Source organism: Lutjanus erythropterus, chromosome 3 (genome assembly GCF_056507025.1).
Source record: "Lutjanus erythropterus isolate fLutEry1 chromosome 3, fLutEry1.hap2, whole genome shotgun sequence".
NCBI classification, from domain to species: domain Eukaryota; kingdom Metazoa; phylum Chordata; class Actinopteri; order Lutjaniformes; family Lutjanidae; genus Lutjanus; species Lutjanus erythropterus.
The window spans coordinates 31,982,289-32,004,155 of NC_139319.1; the positions used below are offsets into that span (position 1 = coordinate 31,982,289).

At 38.9% G+C, this 21,867-nt stretch overlaps 1 protein-coding gene across 1 annotated transcript; it reads left to right on the forward strand.

The window, feature by feature from the left end:
• Nucleotides 1–4,292: 4,292 nt before the first annotated feature.
• On the forward strand, nucleotides 4,293–10,478 carry crybb1l2 (crystallin, beta B1, like 2). The gene is made up of 6 exons (XM_084715837.1): nucleotides 4,293–4,409; nucleotides 6,178–6,272; nucleotides 6,755–6,873; nucleotides 7,629–7,761; nucleotides 7,870–8,012; nucleotides 9,731–10,478. Exons 2-6 carry the CDS (start codon nucleotides 6,183–6,185, stop codon nucleotides 9,900–9,902), a joined length of 657 nt encoding a protein of 218 aa, XP_084571963.1. The 5' UTR covers nucleotides 4,293–4,409; nucleotides 6,178–6,182; the 3' UTR covers nucleotides 9,903–10,478.
• Nucleotides 10,479–21,867: the final 11,389 nt, after the last annotated feature.

Here is a 21,867-nt window from a genome sequence, read left to right on the forward strand (position 1 = left end):
ACAGCTCTGTACCAACATCATTCTATAATCAAACATTCATATATGGTGGTGTGTTGTTCTTTAAAACATGAATATTTCAGGCAGAGAAGACGAAGAAGTGTCATGTCACTGTCTCCTATATAACTGGGCTGAATATGAATTTTGCAGGATTATACTCTATAATAGCAATCACTCCTTCGTTATACTTCATAAAGTATAAAGATAGGGTTTTCTGAAAACTTTTACCTTTCATTTCACAGATGCATGTATTACATGAGGATGCAACACTGACACAACTGTTGTATTACGCATGAATTGATGGATAAACAGGTTTTAGGTTACGTATAGTTGGTTTAAAATATATCAAACAGGCCTGTATATGAAACATAAAAAATAAGATGTCAATGCAGACACAATGAGCTGCTCTCCATTTCTGAACTACGTGAAGGAAGATCCATCACACTTTTGACTTTGAAAGAGTATTTCACACACTCAGCTGTAGTTTTTCCTCATTACTACAGCTAAGCATGTATGGTCTGATGTATACAAGGGACTGAGACACATTTTGTAGTTTGAATTGCACTAAAAACACTAATCAGCTACAGTAGGACCACTGAGGAAGACAGTGAAGTTCTGTTCCCAGTGTGCCAGATGTTATGTAAAAAATGTGAATGAAAAAAGTCCTATGCCATGATTTCCGTGAATATCTAGGTAGATTAAAATACCTTTCCTTGGATTCTACTCATATATATGCTGCTTTGCAAATATTATATATGTGATTTCATAACTTCTCAACACTGGTCCCTAAGTTCATTAATAAACACATCCTTAAAGACTTAAAGTTTTCTACTTAGAGATTATTAAATCTTAAAACGCATTCCTTTATTCACATTATTTATTTATTTATATATTTTTTTTACTGTTTGTAGGAATGTAATTGGTTTAAATGGAAAACAATATTTCATTTAATGTCTTTCAGTGTCTATTTTAATGTGTATTCTATTCACATAAAGTAAATCAATTTATAGTATATCTATGTGTTTATGTGTTTACGCATGTGCGTTATCCATCCATCTAATCGCCTGTCCTTCGCTAGGTCGTGGGGGACTGGAGCTGATTCCAGCTGACACTGGGTGAGAGGCGGGGTGTATCCTGGATGGGTCACCTGTTCAACAAGTGGCTGACAAATATGTCTCTATATATGGATTCCTACATACAGCACAACTCACACTCACATTCACACGTACAGAGAATTACAGTCACCTATTAATCTGCATGTCTTTGGACCGTGGGAGGAAGCAAAGGCAGTGGAGGAAACCCACACAAACATGGACAGAACATGTAAACTCCACACAGAAAGGGCCAAGGTTTGAACCCTAAACCTTCTTGCCAGCTTGTATAAGGCAGTTTTAAATGATTTGTTATGTAAACAACTTTTTGCTCAGAGCACATTGGTAGCTGAATGGCTGTCACAATCAAATAAAGGCAAACCCCCCCCCCCAAAAAACAAAAAAAACAAATAAAAAAAAAACACTCAAGTGAGTTTTATGGTTAAGATTTTATTTTTGTTTATGGTTAAAATGTTCTATTGCACTTCTTTTGCTTATGCATTGCAATCTGTAATTTGACTGAATCCTCTAGTGAGAGCAGGGAGACAAGGATGGATAAAAAAGAGATGTGCCCCATGATGCCTGTTTAATTTCCCCTAGCTGTGTGACACTTCTCCTTTTTGCTACAATCCATATGATTCCCAGCAGTGACTGAAGGTGTCAAACAGTCACTGAGAGGGGAGTGTGTGATTCACCCCTTCACTGTGTCCTTCAGTAACTTTTCACTGATGCTCACTCGAGTGCAAATTGAATGTAAGATTTAATGAGGCCAACCGCTGAATACAATCTCATCTGGTGAGCAGCTGCAGCTCATATTTCCTTCCTGTCCTCATCTGCACATGTGACACCTTGATATTGCACAAACCATGACCTCACCTGTGCAGCATCCACAAGCAACATTTGTCCAGTTTGCTTGTTCCCTTGTGGGCACTTTGGAATAAGCATCTCATGGTCTTGCAGCTAACACCCACCATAATATTTTTACCCACCCACATAAGGAAAAAGGCAGAGGGCTTTAATTTAATAGCTTTCTCCCACTATGATGAGGAGAGAGATTCAGATTATTGTCCAAGCACACTCTGAACCGCTTTGCTCGCCCAGAGGTGGAGCAGCCGGGTTATTGCTTCTCACAGCTTATTGCTTTTCCTGTTGTTATTTGTCCCAGTGCCTCTTGATTACAGCAGTGGAGGGTGCAGGAGCGGATAATTCTGCGACAGGCTGTTAAAAGTGGACCTGGTCAGTACCTGGACCTGGCTGGTATAACTATGAAACTGCTATTAGAGTAATTACTTTAAAAAGACTTGCACTGTGTATAACAGCTCACCATAGACACGTAAAGGCACCATAAACATCTCAGTTTAAACTCTTATACTACTCCCTACCATTCACCCATTTTTGTCTTTTTAGATGGTGGTAGGGTTTTTTTAGTGGGATATAATAGGTCAACAGTATATGCAACATAAAAGTGTTATGTGCTATGAACCTGAGGATGAATTTGAAATGCAGCTCAGCACTGTGTAAAGTTTTTCTAGTTCTAAATCTGTAATTAACATTATGTCTTGGTTAGGCGCCTATTCACATTTTCAAAGTTTAGACTGTGGGTAAAAATTCTTCTTGTGATTTTGTACCAAAAACCTCTGACAATTTAGAGATTTCTTCCTAAGTCCCACCCCTTTTTATTGGTAGGACAGCCTTAAATTGACAGAACATGGGGTTGAGAAAGGGGGGAAGACACCCAGCAAAGGTCCACGGGTGGGAGTTGACCCCATGGTTGCTGCTGAGGACTGATAGCTTCTGTACAAGAGTCACATGCCCTACCAACTGAGCTACTGCGGCGATCACCTTGGTCAACTCTGACCTTTCCTGTTTCCTGTAGATATGCTACATGCAAGGCTCATCTATGTTAAAAAGAAAAGCACATTTTGAAGATGACCTGTAAAAGCCTCATTGAGTCACATCTTAACCTAGCTATTGTAAACAAATGCTAGCTAACTAGCTAGCTAATCTACAGTGACATTACCAACAGTACCAAGTTTGGACACACTTCCCATGCAGTGTTGTTTCTTTAATTTTTATAAGAAATGGTTCAGATTATGCTAACAAAAAGATTCACACACTGTCTTCCGCCAACATATTTTAACCATCTTCAAAATCTGGTTTTCTTTTCAGCATAGATGAGGCTAGCACATAGCATATCTATGTACAGGAAACAGGGAAGGAGAAAGTTGACTGAGGTTCGGTTGAGTACCAGACTTGCTCAACTGTTATTGGAGCACGGAGAGAAAACGGGTGGGACTAAGAGTCACTTGGATGCCAAGTATATTCTGATGATTGCTCAGAAACCCCCTTGCTGTTAATATACGTAATTTGTGGTTGAAGTTTAATGATTATGATTACTATTGTGATTATCGGAAATGTCACAATAGGTCATTTTATACAGCCAGGTGAAGTTTAAAAAATTGGTTTCATTACAATGAAATGGCTACTATGACTGGCTAACACCATCACCACACATTAATTCAATTGGGCTCAATGAATCCCCAAGAATCTTAACTTTACAATAAGACCCAACTTATGCAATTTCGAACTGTTTGGGGATCCCAGTATGCAGGAATATTGAAATAGAACAGGCAAAAATACAGAATTAATGCTGCATGCAAAAAAACTGCCTGGTTATTGCCCAAAACTGCATGGGATTAGCATAAAATGAGGGCATCTGTAAAGGGGAGCCTCCATAGGACAATTTTCATCCAGATATTTTGAGGCGAGAGGTCAATTGAAAAGTGGCTATGCCAGCTTTCCCCTTACAAAAATATAGCTGAACTTTGGAGCATTATTTAGCCTCTTTCCTGACACGCTCGTATCAAAGGATGCCTTAAGTCACCTAAACCAAGACCCCTACAGCCCACTGAGACAGTAATATCAGCCAGGGACGTGGGCGTCGTAGCAGAGTTGAAGAGGTTAAACTAGCTGCACTCTCTTTTTAGTTTATGGATTCATGTCTTGATCAAGTTATTATGAGGTTAGGTCTTTGAGGACAAATATACATTGATTTCACATTTGCTTCCTCATATTATTCTCTTCTTTCAACGTATATTTCTCTCTCTCTTTCTGCCCCACTGTCTCTCTCTCTCTCTCTCTCTTTGATGATGGGGGTATTTCTATTCTGTGGGGGCTGTGAGCTCAGCGAGTTTGTTTCTGTGTCTATAATCCCCTCTCTCTGGGCGCCAGCGTATAAAAGCTGAGAGGGGCCTGGCGCACTCTCACACAGACCACCAGTCTCAGCCCCGTGTCTACTCCTTTACGCACACACTGCCACAGGTAAGACAGTGGACAAACATCTTACAGAATGAGAAAAGAAAAAAAAAAAGGGAGGTAGACAGCAAGAATAACCTGATGTTAAACCTGATAATCAGAAAATGTTTATCATAGTTTGAGCACAGGATATGGCTGTCAAACAGTGTTGGTGAAATGTGAATTTCACTGTGGACTGTGGAAGTCTTTCACATTAGCATAAATTATGCTAAATATAATTCTTAAATCTAACAAAAACTTAAATTGTATGAGTTGTCAGTTTTTGTTTTCAGGCTCAAACTTCAAATATGTTTATCAAAAGTTTTATTTAAAAAGTCTGTTATGTCTGTTTAAAAGTCAAAAAGTTAGCCTACAGTTTGTCTTTGCGGTTTGCGCGTAATTTACACGTGTAAATTGAATTTACTCTGTTGCACTGTGGACTTCATTTAGGTTATTTTCATGGGGATAGTTTGCAATTTGCATTTTCCATTTTTAATCTTCACATATCAAACAGAATAAGTTACAAAATAGTAATTTGTGTGGCTAAGTCTGAACTGATTTGTTAGGAATTGTATGAAAGTTATTAAGGATGGTGGAGTGTATTTTTTTTTTTTTTTTTTCTTTTTGTTGAATTGAGGATGATTTAAGATTGGTCTGCAGTGATTAAACATTATCTCTCCAGAGAGCATTTGTCACTATGCTTTAGCAGCTACCATCTTCATGTCATTCTGTATTTTAGCAGAAAGCAGAACTACAGTAAAATGTGTAAAATGCAAACATGTTGTATAAAGTGACCAACCTTTGGCCTTCCATCTGAATACGGATACAGAGACAGATAATTTAGTTGGTTGAACAGATACAGATGATGACATCTCCATGCACTTCTAGTAGGGAGGGTGTTGCCATTTTTTTTTCTCAGTAGGAGCAGAAAGGGTCACTGGAGAGGATTTTGCTTTTAAACAAATTTTAACACCTTTTCTCAGCGCAATAGTAGTGTGACTGCTGCAGCAATTACAGTAATCACACTTTGTAATCTTCACTCTTTATTCTCCTGACTCATCTTTATTTTTCTTCTTCTGTACTTTTTTTGAGCGCTTCTTTTCTCCTTTTTTGAAAACAGAAACATACATTTTAATTTTCACATATAAAGCATACTTGTCTCATAGACCACACCCATTGGTGCCCTTAAGTAAATATAAATCATCCACCGTTTCGGGTTTTTGGTTAAGACCTTTTCTGCTTCTATTGGCTCATATATAATTTGATGAACAAAACGTGGTGCATACCATATCTAGACGATTAACTAGATGTATGAGTTTGTTTTTGGTTAGCATTTAGCATTTATAATTGGCACACATTGCAAAAGTGTGTCACATTTAATACAATTCTACCCACAGGTGGTGCTACAGTAACAGTAAAAACATGAGCTTTCTATAGTTCTGCTGTTTTTAATGAGATGACACTGGGTACATGTCTTCTCCTTAAGAATGCACAACATATGGAAGTTTGGCACAGTTAGCTCCACCTTGTGGCCCTTAATAAGACACCACCATATCTCTTAAACGCTTTGCACGATTACCACAGATTTTAGGTGATATCCTCAGACAAGAATCAACAACACTTCTTACCGGGGCTCCTTCAGAAGCTGGGCCTCGGAGCAGCAGCAGCAGCAGATGCAACAATCACATACATTTGCAGCAAATGCAATTATTGAAGTTTTCATACAGTTTCTTACTGTGATATTAAAAGGCAGCTATAAAAAAGTGATTCAAAACATCTTCTCTTCTCTTTTCAGTCATCATGTCTGGAGAGAAATCCAAGTCTGCTTCCCAGACTGATGGGAAGGCGGCTCAGACTAAGATGTCTGAGATGGGCATGATGTCCTACAAGGTACAGCACACACACACACACACACACACACACACACACACACACACACACACACACACACACACACACACACACACACAGATGCTACACCCCACATGTTGTACACTATATGATCAAACATCATACAGTGTTTTTCACATCGTGTGAAGCAGCTGGCCTCACTAACAGTTTACCTTCAGGGCTGATATCTATTATCATGACCTGCTGGTTACAGCTCAGTGAGGGGGCGGCTGACAGCTACAACTTGCAGAAACATACCATGTGAGACTTCTGTCCGTTAAGACGCTGGGGAGAAAGCTGTCATAACAACGCAGCCACTTCGTTTTTCTCTGCCTCTTTCTTGTTTGGTCGGTTTTTCTCATCTGCCAGTCTTTCCATCTTATCTCCACTCTCCTCGGGTGTTGCTCTTTACTGTGAAACAACCTTTGGGATCTCCTCTCTCACTTCCATTCTTTCTTTTTCTCTTTACTCCGACACTCCAGATGTGTGTGTTTGACCAGGAGAACTTCCAGGGCCGTTCCATTGAGATCACCAACGAGTGTATGAATGTGTGTGACATGGGAATGGACAAGGTGCGCTCCCTGCGTGTGGAGTGCGGACCGTAAGTAGCCTGTGCATGTACAACTGCACGCACACATCCACCCACATATGGAAGTACACCTAATGTACCCAGCACCCACACTCCTCTGAGCACAGAGCAGGTGATTTGACAAGTGTTCCTCATCATTATGTGGCATTTCACTCTTCACATTTCAGGCATTTTGCTGATGCTTTTATCCCGAGTCATTTGCACAGAGTGCAGCAGGAGAATGAACTTCAATGAACTCAGCTAACCTAATAATATAACATAGCAACAAACAGTAAAGATTGGAATGAAAGTAGTGTAATGATCATGTAACAATGTGGAGCAACAAAAATCAAAGGAAAGAAAAAGAAGGTGATGAAGAGGAATGGTAGTCAAGTCAAAAACCAAAGTGTTCATTGCCAAATTCACAGTTAAAATGAATTCTTTCTCTCCACTCTGAATGCACTTAAACAAGGAAACACAATGTATAAAAAGTGGAAAATATCAATAGTTGAGAGCAAATAATTGCAAGTAAGATGAACGAAGACAGCAAAATATTATTCCTCAAAACATATGACACCTACATGGGACATGTAGTGATTTAGTCTTGCACTTCCATTAAGTTTGGTGAACTCAAAATGGTCAAAACCGAAGCAGCAGAGGCTGACATATCATGGTTTTTTGAATTTCGGAAAGCTCACAAACTGATTCCCATGTGTAAAATTATTGTCCCCCATACGTAGAGCTCATCACTTTCCTTCCCTCTCGTCCTTGTGACCTCTCCTCCTCAGCTTTGTTGGCTTCGAGCAGATGAACTTCTGTGGTGAGATGTTCATCCTGGAGAAGGGCGAGTACCCCCGCTGGGACTCCTGGAGCAACTGCCAGAAGAACGACTACCTGTTGTCCTTCAGGCCCGTGCGCATGGTAAATCATGTCAACAAAATACTTTACTCACGTTGTTTGTTCTAATTTTCTTCATCTTCTATCTCTCTTCACTTCAACCACTTTTTGTCTTCCTCCAACATCTTCCAGGACCCTGAGAAGCACAAGATCTGCCTGTACGAGGTCGGAGAGTACAAGGGCCGTAAGATGGAGATCATGGACGATGATGTGCCTAGCCTGTTTTCCTACGGATTCACCGACAGAGTGGGCAGCATCATGGTCAGCTGTGGAACGTGAGTATTGTGGCAGCATTTTCTTGTCTTTTTTGAAAGAATTAGTGGAATACCCATCTGGGGCGTGGCCATTGAGATTGTGTGCCCGTTTACAATGGGCTGATTGCTTAGCTCCCATTATTGCTGCTTGTGGCAGTGCCGGGGGTCGTGCCTGTTTGGAGTGAATGAATGTTCATAATTTGTGACCATTCGGAGCAGGCCGATTGCTTGGATCCTAGTGGTGCTGCTTGCAGTGTTTTTGAGAACCAGTCATCTGACCAACTTTACATTGCTCTCCCTTGGGTCCTAAGCAATAAATGTGAAGTTGTTGAGATTAATGATTCATGAGATATGCTAAGGATGGTCAGCCCATCCTCAGTAGAAAAAAAAGTTTAGGTCACATGTGCAAGCTGCTTATTCTGACTTATGCTTCTGTTTTTTGTTAAGCAGAGACCTCTAGTGGGTATGAGAGGAGAGGTTTAGAGAGTGAGAAAGTCTGCATATGGAGGATGTGGGGGATGGGGGGGTGGATGGTTCAAACAAACAGGACTTTCCCAAGGATAGTCCATAGTGAGACAGTTGGATTGGAGTTATTTAAAACTTTAAGTAACTTAAGTATCATTATGTATGTGACTTCCATTATGTCACTTCCATCATGTAACAAACGTTACACTGCTGGTGCTCTCCAGTGGTAATATGTCCTTTTGTGAGTCATTGGCAATCGACCTATTCTGTCATGTGGGTATGGGACAGGGTGTGTTGAGACAGTCATACACACATACAACCATACAGACAGACAAAGTCCTATAAGTGTTTATAAGTGTATGCTGTTTATAAGTGTTCAGATGTGACATATTTGGTAATATATGCCCCCCCAACAGCATGTGAGCAAACTTTAAGAGCTGTAGCAAAACTGTATGGAATATCAAACGACTGAAAATGCAGCATTTTCAGGTTTGGTCCAGAGATGTTCTGCACAAAATTTGTTGACAATTGTTCAAAAAATTGTAAAAGGAGAAGTGAAAAAAAAGACAGCATTCAAAGTGGCATAAAATCGATCAATCCAGAAACAGATAATTTTGTTTCTGAGATTTACTGTTCAAAAAAGTGACAGGCCAAAATGTTTGTTGTTGTAGCACCGCCTTCTATCAAAATTGCACCAGATTGCACAGACTGTTGATTGGCTGAATAATGGTCTTCAAGAAAATCAAAGAACCCAAACACACACATGTACATATAGACAGAGATTTCTTCCTTTACAGTTAGATAGTTTGAGTTTTAAGGGAAATACAGACTCCCTCTCTTACAGAGCTTAGATGAGAAGATTGACAGCACTTTTATGTCTGTATGCTGAAGGGAAACAGTTGAACGTCAGCAGCTCAGTGTCTGTGTCAGAGATGTGCAGACGGCTGTGATTACTTCATTTGTACTTGTCTCTGCTGCCTGAAACAAACAGCTGAGAGGCAGATTGTAGTTTGGCACCTGACGGCATGCCAGCCTTTATTTGTTAGATGTTTATCTTCCCCGTCAACATCTGTGTTTCTAGCATCTTTTTCTTAAATTTTATTTGTCTGTTACTCATCTTTCGACCCTCTGTTTTCTTTCTTTTGATTAAATAATTCTGAATTTCCTCTGTCCAGTCATGCACCTTTTTCCTGCAACCTTGCAAACCAACTCCACTTTAAAAATATACATTTTCTCCCCCTACCCCTCTGCTCTTCCTCTCACCTCTCTCCCAGTTGGGTGGGTTACCAGTTCCCCGGCTACCGTGGCAGCCAGTACCTGCTGGAGAAGGGCGACTACAGGCATTTCAATGAGTTTGGCGCCCGCTGCCCCCAGATGCAGTCCATTAGGCGCATCCGCGACATGCAGTGGCACCCACACGGCTGCTACACCATGTCCTCCAAGTGAAACCCAGCGAGGGCGAGGAAGAGAGGGATTGGAGGAGAGACAGAGGCAGAGGGTGGGCACAGAGATGGAGGGGGAAGCGGAGGTGGCAGGGCGAAGAAGGAGAGGAGGAGGGAGAAGGTGTAATATTCTCTCCTCTGTCCGGAAGTCTCTTGGCGGTTTGAGTGCAGGATGTAGGGAAAACAGTAGGTTGTTACTTTTAGTTGTTGGAACACTGTAATCTAGCGACCAATGAAAAGTTGTTCAAAGGGAAAGATGAGATATTTGCACCCACCGTTGAGACTCTATTTCATAATAAACAATTTCTGTGCTCCCTCTCACACCGTCTGTTTGTCAGCTCCCTTCTCTCCCACTTTCCTCTCTCTCCTTCACTCCCTCCCTCTCTCCCCCTCAAACTTCTCTTCCACGTCACACCAACGTCAGCCCTCGCTCTGCCCATTAGAGCCCGACTGACCGGGGTACCAGTGTGGATTTGTGTGTGTTTGTGTGGTCGGGGAACTGAGTGGTGGTGAATTCTCTCTGTGCTCAGATTCTGCATCCACATCAACCCTAAACCCCAATAAAGTATCTCACATCCTGTTCCACTTGAAATGATGTCTTATTTAATAGATATGATTGCTTTATTTACTGTATGTCCCGTGTACTAGTATTAGAAAAGCCACTTGTTAAAAATCATACAAGAACTTAGTGAAATCAACTAATCTTCTCATTAACTTAATGCAAATATACAAGTTTTATTTGTTTAAGTTAATTAAACTTAAACTTTTTGTATGTAATTTCTGTACTTATAAATATGAGTTTTTTTCTAACTTGAAATCAAATGATGGCTTGAATGAATGGACTGTACAGAGTTCAATGAACTCATTAAATTAAGTTTCTCAATCAGATTATTAGCAGACTTCCCAGCATAACCTGTGTGAGACCCTTGTTTTTAATACTTTGAAATGAACAATATATGAAGAAAACTTGTGCTTGCATAATGCACTTTAAGATGAGTCATGGTTGCTTGTTTTCACAACAATGAAAACACTGCAAACCATGATAAAGGTGAATTCAGACCCTAAGCCCCTTGAACTTAAAATTTAATAAGCAGACTGGAAGCAGCCTCGTCACCAGGTTTTATAAGTTAAATCAAATTTATCTTTACAGTGTGTGCCACTAGTGGCCATTTTCCAATGTTTTGGTGGTATTTTGCATGTTTACTAGGGGTGTTTATCTCACTGACTGAGGCCGATTCGAAACGTATCTTGATACATGTTCAATGATACGATATATTGTATCGTACATATGATTCAGTTCGATATGATTCAGCTCTGTCACTGTATGATACGATATGATGCAATACAAGACAATGCAATGTGTGAATCTTTACATTTTGATTCAATTAATGCTACATTTGTAGAGTGCAGTTAGTTGCAAAAAGAAATCCTGATAGTAGTAGCGACAGAGAGGAGACATTAACATCTTATTATGAGTCTCACATGTAAATGAGATACTGTAACCTAAATGAGAAATTGTGAACAAACTTTAAAAGTGTTGAGAATGTAAGTTGATCCGCTGCTCTGTTTCATATGAAGAGTGCTGTGGTTTTGATTAGTGTGGAGGAACAGTGAAGTGTTACCTGCTCTCACAGTGACATGACGTCTCTGTGGGTCAGACTCGTGTCTCTGTTCTCTGCTGTCTGACACGTTTTGCATAAATGATCTGCAGCAACGTTTCTCATCTTTCTTATAAAACCAAAACTTATTCTACACTTGCGCATTATGAGAGTTTGGTGGTGTGACGCAGTCACTTCACTTCTGCTACTGTTTTCAGCACTGTCTGTTTTGAGTAAATAAAGAGGAGACACAGGAGAGGGAGGAGGGAGCGCTTGTTTTGTGTGAGAGCAGCAGCAGGCGTCCAGTGAGAGCGGTGTAGGCAGAGGCAAGAGGCGAGAGAAAATGGAGGAAAGTTGCAGAGGCAGCTCCCTGATGCCAAAAATGAAACATGCACGTACTAATGACAGGTATTGGTGAGCTAGTGCTACATTGATTTGGCTTTTAATCAATACAGGCCGTCTGAACCGATGCACTTGTGTCATACACATTAAAATCTGATGCATCAGATGGATGAATGAATCGTAACATCCCTAATGTTAAAATTTGCGCTGTTGGTTGAAAACAGATGCTGACCTTGAAGCTGCTGCAATCAATATTTTTTAGTATTACAGTAGTTGCTCACAGTTAAAAACTCACAGAATTATAATCCAACTCAATTATAAATATCTGTTTGCTACTAAGTTTGTAACATGAACTTAAAAGGAAAAAATATTGTGTCTGTCTACAGATGTTAGGGAGAAGGCTCCTACTGCTGATGTGAAAGACGTATAAAGCCCTTTTTGGCTCTAGAGGGAGCTGTATGAAATCTGATAAATATCTTCATGTGATGTCGCCTGAGTCAGTATAAGTAAGACTTTTGAAAAAGAAAGAAATATGTTGGTGTAGCGTTAGAAGGGATTAAGCTAACCAGACCTCTGTAGCTTGCTTGAAGCTTGCTGCTTAATGCTACATTAGTCCCTACAAGCATAACACACCAGAATCTTTGATCAAACTGTCAGCAGTTGAATTACATTTTGGGTGATGCTGATGTCAGGTTTTGACAAGCGGGAACAATGCTTGGAATGAAAAAGATAAAGCAGATATCTTATTTAATCCATATCAGAGAGTGAAGATAAATCCACTTTTCAATCCCAGAAGATTGAAAAACAAATTCTGAGCTTTCCTCTTGCTCGTAAACGGGTCCTTGACTCCTCCATGGTGCTGCAGGTTGAGAAGCAGCTTTTTAATTCCATATATTTGAAGCATAAACTCTGAGCTCCCCTCCTGCCACTAAAAGAGTCAACATCAGGTCTGTACCCGGCTCTTTCCCCCAAAGCTCCCTTGGATCTCAGACGCTATCTGTCAGCTCTGTGCCTCAGCTCCTCTCTGGTCCTTTCCACACTTGTATTTATAGTGACAAAATATTACTTTCCCTCATGGAGGCTACTCGTAACTTCAGGCTGCAGATGCGCTGGATTCGACCATATTGCTCAGTTGTTAGTGTTGTTTCCTTGGCAATGCACACCGACAGAGTAGTCAAACCCCTCAAAAAGTTGAGGGGTGGACCTTCTGAAGGAGCACTGACAGGGAGGGACAGGATGTATCTGTTTGGCTGCTGTGTTATAATATCAGCTGTCTTTCTCCAAAATGACTCACCCACCTTTAAAGAAACCCTACAGACAAGATAGAACTTCACTCTTCAGTGCCATGATTTGCCATTCTCACTGTCTTCTCCTTTCTATTAAGTCTTTAACAGTCTAATAACAACACTATTACATAAAATATTTTGGTTAACAGATCCCCATTACATGCCCCATTTTTGTAGCCTGGCATCATCAAAATAATTCACAAATGCGAATTAAGAGAAAATGAAAATATGAGCTTGGCAGATTCATCTGGTTCCCAGGCTACCCTTTTTGTATCTTATCTCAAAAACACTGTTTTGAATAATAAACAGGCAGGCTCTCTAGTCATATCTTTACCTTTCCTCTTCTGTCTCCTTCATTCTTCTTTCTGTCTAGTAGAAAAGAAAGTAGTTCTGGTAGATTCTAAAGCAGTTTTGCTCACTGCTCACAAAAAGGTTCAATAAGACAAGTTCAGGTTCAGGTTCATCACACTTGTCTGTGTTACATATTTGACCAGAGTTGGCTATAAATTAGTTGTGACGTCACAAACCATGTTCATACATACACATCTTAAACTCAAATGACAACAAATGAATGTGAAACCACCCCTCTTGTGTCAAACTCTGCACACACATCATTCTGCACCGTGAAGGTTAAACATCTAAGTTAAGTAACAAAAAATAAATCAGATTTTTGAGTGGAGGAGGACTTTAAAGGATCGGTAACAAAAAAGGTGTTATCAGGACATCCTCACTTTTGACTAAACTCTGGACTTTCCAGTAATTAATGTAACTAACAGTTACTTCAAAGGGAGAGTCTGGTTTTAGGGCCTCTTAAGGTTATAGTAGTAGAAATCCATCCATGCCAAATGAGCAGGTGGGGCTTCACTGTCTTCTTCAGTGTAACTCTAATCAACTGCAATAGATTTAAGTTGCACTGTTATGAATAATGCTGAAAATATAAACACTTTTTTTTTTTTATCATCTCCTCTTCGAAGATACAAGTACACTTTTATTGACTTATTTGAGGAATCGACTGGCTCACTGGATTTGTTGTTGTTAGCCCACATCTTGAGATAATTTGCAATTTCTTTTCCCCAGTCCACTCAGTGTGATCAATCAACATAATGCCTGCTGCAGAGACGCAGATTTGATTTGTACTGATGGAAAACGATTTGGACCAACATTGCTAATGTGTGAAAGAAGAAAGCACTTCCAGCTCATCTACCATAGCACTCTGTCTACAGCACATTATGTTGTGAAGCTCTCTGTTGAATGATTTCATGCATTCATGCATTATTTATCTTTCTCAAAGAGATTATTGATGCCCGGTGTGGTCTGCAAGCGTCAGCACCAAAATGGACTTTACCAGACATCTTTTTATAAAACACAAACAGTTTGCCAGTGATTGCTTCCTTTCCCTAAGGCTTAATCAAATATTCAAAAATATCAGACTACATCACTCATGATGTAATCTTTGCTTCCTCACTGTATGGTGTGGTTTATTCACGCTATGACGTCAGAAATGATTGGTCTTTTACAGGACAGGGCTTTCACATTGCTGAGAGTGCGTCAAATCATGCAAATACAATGAGGCAAGTTTCAGTAAACTGCATTAGAGTTTTATTCAATCATTGTTAGCCCAGAAATGACCGTGCATTAATATGGTTCACTTTCCTTTCATTTGCTTGTTTTTCTCTCCCATCAACCTGCTGACCAATGCATACCCTTTCTATTTAAACACAACAAAGCATGTACACACTCCAGTGAGAACATATCTAATGTAACACAATAACATGTTTATTCCCACTGTTTTAAATGTGTGTCAGCTCTGCAAAGAGGGTTAAAGTTCACATTGAGTGATTCCTCAGTGCACAGTTTCCCAGTATCAGGTGCATCATTTGAAACGTCTTTTTTATTAACTGCTTTATATTACTTCCATTATGTCACTAAACTCCTGATTATGTAAGTGTACTTATTTCTTCTTTCAGGAAAGTCCATCAAATTTGATGACAAACTGGGCAGCCTTAGACACTTGTTTTTTTACTTCTATATTAAAGTGGGAGGATACTTGAGGTCTCAAGGGTTTTGGAAGCAAACCTGTGGATATTTTTCTGCACAGTGTTAGCACTTCTTCTAAGGCCTGGATGGACATGAAGCTTCCCTGCCTGAATCATCAATATGAAATATGAGCAACAGAGTTGAAAAAAAAATCAGACTCATTGATTGGAAAGTCTGTATACATGAAAACTGTAGGAGGGAAGTTGACTCCTCAGGAGGATTGCAGTCAAAAAAAAATCACTAACTCAGCTCAACATTCTGCGCCTCTAAGGGCAGGTTGAAGCTTGAGTTTATCTTAATAATTAATAGGTGTTGCATTTTACATCAGTTCACTTGCATTCTGGGCCAGTGTTAGAAGAATTCACTAGTACTGCAATATTTCACCCTAGTTGCAGAGACAAAGCCTTCTGAATCTGATACAGATTCATTATGACTGGCTTCTTCTCCAAAGCAATAATAGGGTAAGCAGTAGAATTTTAAGTGGCCGTACGACACAGAAATAAATGCATAAAAATGGGATATACTGTATATATACATATATATAATATTATTGTTTTAGTCAAAATCAATCCTTTCTGCCATGATATGGGGATGATCTCTCTCTCTCTCTCTCTCTCTCACACACACACACACACACACACACACACACACACACACACACACACTACTTCTAATCTAGTCTCATTAACTTTGATACCTATACATATACATTTTATTTATTCAAGTTGATTAAGCTTGTGAATGTACAGCCATTAAATTAATAGTCTGCATATTTGCAGACTTCCCAGCATGCACTGTTTCTCCTGAGACCCTTCTATTTTATAGTTTGAAGAAAACATATATGATGGCAACTTGATGTGTGTCTCTGCTACACTTTAAAACAATTCATGGGAGTTTGTTTTCACAATAATGAAAATACTGCCGATCATAATGAAGGTTAAGTACTGAATTCAGACATAAAATTTAATAAATTTACTGGGAGCAGATTTAAATATTGTATTGGTGTCAATGCTGTAACTTTATGTAATGTTAGTATCTCCATCACGTACAGCTGTGAGTTCTTTGTGTGAAATGAAGAACTGACTCTTCAAACTGAAAAAATGTCAAAGGAAATCAAATTTGTCTGTAATGTTTGACAGCGTGACTTAAGAGCTGTTGGTTCAACTTAATATCTTTGGCTTACTGAGTATGTTTTCTCAAATATGCCTTAAATAATATCAAGTTTATTTTACCATAAATGTTTATTTGCTTTTGGTCATTACAAATTTACCTGAATTTGTCTTTTCAAATTCAAGTAAGATAAGATAAGATAAGATAAGATAAGATAAGATAAGATAAGATAAGATAACCTTTATTAATCCCACACTGGGGAAATTCACTTGTTACAGCAGCTTAAGGATTGAAAGTACAGGTCGTAAGTAAAATAAAAATTGAATAAAATATAAAAAACAAAAATGTAAAATATTGTCATGTCAACTACTGTATGTTTCTATGTTATACTGTGTGGTTTTGAATGTTTTCCTGTGTGTTTTTCTACTCGCTGCAGCACAAATTGTCTGCCGGGACAAATAACAAATAGAATTGAACTGAGGGACACGACGATTTAAATGTAGCTCCACCTCCTCTGCTGTTCTCGTGGGGCAGCAAATTGATTGGCAGGCGTGGGTCATTCAATTATGAGAACAAAATGAAACTCTCAGTTATTACACGAGTGAATGTTACACAATAAAAGGAGACTTCCCAGAATGAATGGAGACAGCTTTAGCAGGCAGGCGTCACCACACACAACATGTAGGAGGAGGGAACTACAGAAATAGCAAAACCAATAAAAAGAGAATCAAAAGAGGTCCTCCAGCTGAGAAAAACTGAACATCATGACACTAATAGAAACATGGTCTCACTGTATCAGTGTATGATGTTCCCTATGTGTGTGTGTGTTTTATTTTTAAAAACTTTCTGCCTTTAAGTTCCATTATAGCTGCACAGGAAACATCTCTTCATGATGTAGCACCATTTTTGTTTTCAGTCATCAAAAGTTTTTAGAGGTTTATTTTAAAGGGGTAATCCAGATTATTTGAAGAGGGGTTGTATGGGGTACTTGTCTATACTGAGTGTGTTACGCCTGTAGATGGTGGCTGACACACCCCCAGTTTGGAGAAGCAGCTGTAGTACTGTTGTAGGAAGCTGAGCAATCTACTGCTGTGGACTGAGTCAGCAGCAAAGCATATTTGAGCTACAAAAGGCTCACCTAAAAAATTGTACGCTATATTTAGAATATTTTCACTGCTTTACTTTGCTGTCACACAGCCTTTTCCGATGGGGAGCTGCTGTTATACAAGCCAAATATCGCTCTCACCAAACCAACTAAACTCCACTGGCAAACTCAGTAATTTTACTGCACAGAACATGTGAGTTGATCACTTATTATGTGTCTCTAGTGTTTTAGGTTAGTTTTGATTTAGCAAAGTCACACAATAACACAAACAAAGTAACAGGTCAAGACAATGGTAGTAAACGAAAATTGCCGTTGTTAGTTTTTTGCACAGTTGGAGATGTATCTTGGTTGCTTAGCAACTATCACTGACTGTCTCGGTCAGTGGGACTTCACAAATGGTCTCAACTTTCATACAATTATAATACTTTTTGTGTCCACACATGTAACTCATTGAATTTTTGTGTTAGACCTCTCCACTTTTAAAACAAATTACACTTACCTATACTGCAAATAGTAATGTTTACAGCTTTATTTTAATTTTAATTTTTCCAGTCACATCCCATGGGCTATGATTATTTTAAAATGTTATGGAACACATTTAATTATTTGTTACTGAGTAATTTTACAGAATGAACCATATGTTAATATATGCAATCATTATGGTTTACTATACACAATAGCATGTTGATAAATATAAAATTAAATTTGACATAATTTACACTTCGGTATTTTAAAAATTTTAATAATATCTTAATTTGGTATTTCTCATTAGAGATTATGAGGTTTGGAATTCAAAGGTCAAAATGACCACTTAGTGTTTCTGGGATTCTGGCATTTGTGGCTAAAATTTGTCTGGTTGCTGAATCTATATCCAGCAGTACATACATTGCTTAGCTTCCTTGCTGGTATTCCTCTCTGCATCATCAAACTGGGGGCGTGCCGACTGCCATCTAATTAATTATCATTAAGTACCTCATGTAACCCCACTTCACATAATCTATCCCTTTAATGTGTGATGATGCACCTATTTTAGCACATTCCTCCTCATTTTTTCATGCCTCCTTTCTGAAATACCTCTGGAAAAAAACAACAACAACAACATCAGCACCTGTTTTCATGCAGTCCCACTCCAGAAATAAATTCTCAGTTCAACCTGGCCCGCTTCCTTGCCTCAAACAAGAGAGCGAACGGCACACTTCACCTGTCACACTGGGACCCAGTTTAGTTCCGTCTATAAATACACCGAGATAAGACACCTACAAGGTGCTGTGAGTCTTCCTCACTATGTGGTTAAATATGGATCGGAGGAGTATTGACGTCAGACTGACACGCACACACGCACACACATGCAAATACGCACACACACACACACGCACATATGGACACTCATATGTGAGTAGATCTGAGCACAAGCTGGCGCACTCACACACACACATGCACACACATAGACACACACATGCGGCTACACTTATTTCCAGCCCTGCTTCTGATGTCATTCTGTGAATTGGGACCATTTCAGCAGCAGGGCATTATGGGATATCTTATAAGAGCTTAATGATTCCTTGTGGTGCAATGCTGCTAAATAATGGGTAAAGAGCGCGCGGGAGAGGCAGGAATGAAAAACACACACACACACACCCTCACACACATACATATCTGCCCAATCTCCACCCTCTCACTTCCAATTCCAGTGTTACACTTCTCACTCCATCTGGTGAGTTAGCGGCTCCAACCACCTGATTGGCTGCTCAGAAAACCGCCACTGCTGGTATGGACTTACAGTGTTCATTAGAAGCCATTGAAGATAATGAAGTGTGTGCTTGCGCCTAATTTATCAATTTATGCTCCCCTGTCCCTGATGGGTGAGTCACTCAGGTACCATCCACCCTCAGTGGGTTGAAGACTGTAATAACAACACTTTAACTTTTCAGTCTCTGGAGAGGAGAGGGTGTAGAGCTCGATTACAGTAAGCCTGAAGTTTAATTCGATTTTAATAAGATCATCATAACTAAAGTCCCATCTGATTCTTCTGAGCGTCGCTTTATGGAAGACCAAAAATGAATAAGTAAATAATCAAATAAAAAAACTTAATACAAATACATACATGACTTATTTGTCATGTCTAACATTAAGTTGATCTTTTATTGTAATCTCAAGACTAGTTTCTTTGAACAAGATCGCACACCCATATTTTGCATTTTTGGAAGAAAACTTAATTACGCAATCATCAAGTTTAACTGAATCATCAAAACCATAGTCACATAAGATAAGGTACGTAAGGTACATTAGGGACAATTTTAATTTGATTTAGTCATGAAAATCAGTCTTGAAAGGAAAATTCTGCACATTTCATGTGGCTGTCCAGCCGGAGTTGATGGTAAATGTAAACTGAAGCAATAAATTACATAGTGTGTGCTGACCAAGAAAAATGAGTCCTCCTGCTAGTGGGGCTGAGCTGCCAGTACCTACATGTACCAAGATGCATTGCAGACAAGCTTCTAAAGCTCACGTCCATGTTGCCGTGTTAGTACCATCCTAGCTTATAGCTGTGACTCTGTTGGCCAGAACATAGGTAACAAAAATACTACAAGCACAGCCTCTGGCCACCCAGAAATGGACACTAGAAATGCAAGCTGAATTTACCTGTAGTTCTTCCTTAACACCAACTACATCACTGTGACATCAGTGTGACATCACCGGATGCAGGAAAAACAACAGATTGTGATCAAGCCACATCCATTAGGAAAGTACATTCTGCAAGTGACAACATATATCTGGCTGAGGGAAAATCAAACCAACAAAATGGCAATTTAAGAACTTTTAGAATGAAATTATTACACAGGTATATTTATATATTTATTTCTTTTTTCTCTATATATATTGTTGCATTATTGCAATATATATATGTATATGTATATATATATATATATATATATATATATATATATATATATATATATATATATATATATATATATATATATATATATATATATATATATATATATGTATATATATATTTCTGCCACATCACCTCAGATAGATTTTCATCCATAACAGTGATGTGAGAGAGAACCCTAGTGGTAGAATTTACATATTGTGTGTTTAATTGTGTTTTATATTTAAATCAGATTATTTTGATGTGTATTAATTTGTTTCTTTATTGTATGTTTTATTAGTCCATTAAACATTTACTTGTTTGTTCATTTATTATCACTTTGTATCTGTCATTTTATTTTTTAAATGTATTTATTTGTGTCTTTATTTTCATTTATTTTATTTGTCAGTTTATTTGACCATTCTGTGCATTCATGCTTTCATTCCTTTCTTCTTTGTTCGTCATGTTTGGCCCTCCATATACTAGGCAGAAGTCATTATCTTCTTTCCCACCAACTGCACTGTAACTGTTACTCAGGAAGCTTAATGAGTTTAGTCAGAGTTACGGGCAGATAAAATGAACTCAGCAAGCAAATGGTTCTCTTTAATGCTATCAAAGTCACAGATTTCTTTTGCCAGCAATTGAATGTGTCATCAGTACTAATTTTACCATGATATTTGAATAATATAGTCCTACATCAACCCTTATTAATCATTATAATTGGCACTGATTGAATGATGGTATTACGTGCAGGGACTGTGATGTATAAGTTTGGAAACAGCTTGTACACGTATGTTGAGTAGGAGTGGACTGCCAATTTTAGTGTCATTGTCCAATTATGAGTAATATTAACTCATTATTATAAGTTGGAAGGAAGAGGGGACAGTGACCATACAAAAACTTTTTATTTCCCCTCAGCGGCATGATTCTGAGAAATTACTTTCTGTCTGTATCTGTGCTGCAGCTGCACAGATTATCTATGCATAAATTAATTTGCACATATTTGCACTTTTTTCACATATGCATGAAACACGCACGAGCACATAAACACTTCAACCTGACAGTTGGTGTGCGTCATGCATGTTGATTCTCATTCAGAGCCTCTATGAAAAGTCTCAGGCTGACTGTTGAGTGATGTAAGATTGATCTGTAACTCCTCTTCTTTCTGCTCAGACAAATGAGTGGGTGTGTTGAGCTTTCAGGAAGATAGATGGAGTAGAGCGGGAGAGGGAAGAAGTGGGAATAATACGGCGCTGATTATGTTTTGAGTTTTTTGACATGGTTTACACCACAGCAGGGATTAGAAATTGGGCTGGCAGGTGTTTCAGTGATGTGTGAGAGCTGACAAGTTTCAGGAAAGCTACCTGCTCTGAGGTAGGTGTAAAATGAAGGATGACACCATTTCTGTCTCTCTGTCTCACCACACTCTCAGAAATAACAGTTCCAAAAGAGTTCCTCCTGAAGGTCTCAGGTTCTACCCATAACCATTTGGTTCTGAAGAATGCCTTTTTAAAGAAAGGAACCACCTGAATGGGTTATAGATATTATAGATAGACCCTTGGAATATAAAAAGGTTATTTGTAGAAACTCCTGGCTGGGTTCTAGATAAAACC

Coding starts and splice junctions, on each gene's coding strand:
- crybb1l2 (XM_084715837.1), top strand. CDS start 6,183: ATGTCTGGAGAGAAATCCAAGTCTGCTTCCCAGACTGATGGGAAGGCG. Junction 6,874..7,628: donor CTGCGTGTGGAGTGCGGACC/GTAAGTAGCCTG, acceptor TCTCCTCCTCAG/CTTTGTTGGCTTCGAGCAGA. Junction 8,013..9,730: donor ATCATGGTCAGCTGTGGAAC/GTGAGTATTGTG, acceptor CCTCTCTCCCAG/TTGGGTGGGTTACCAGTTCC.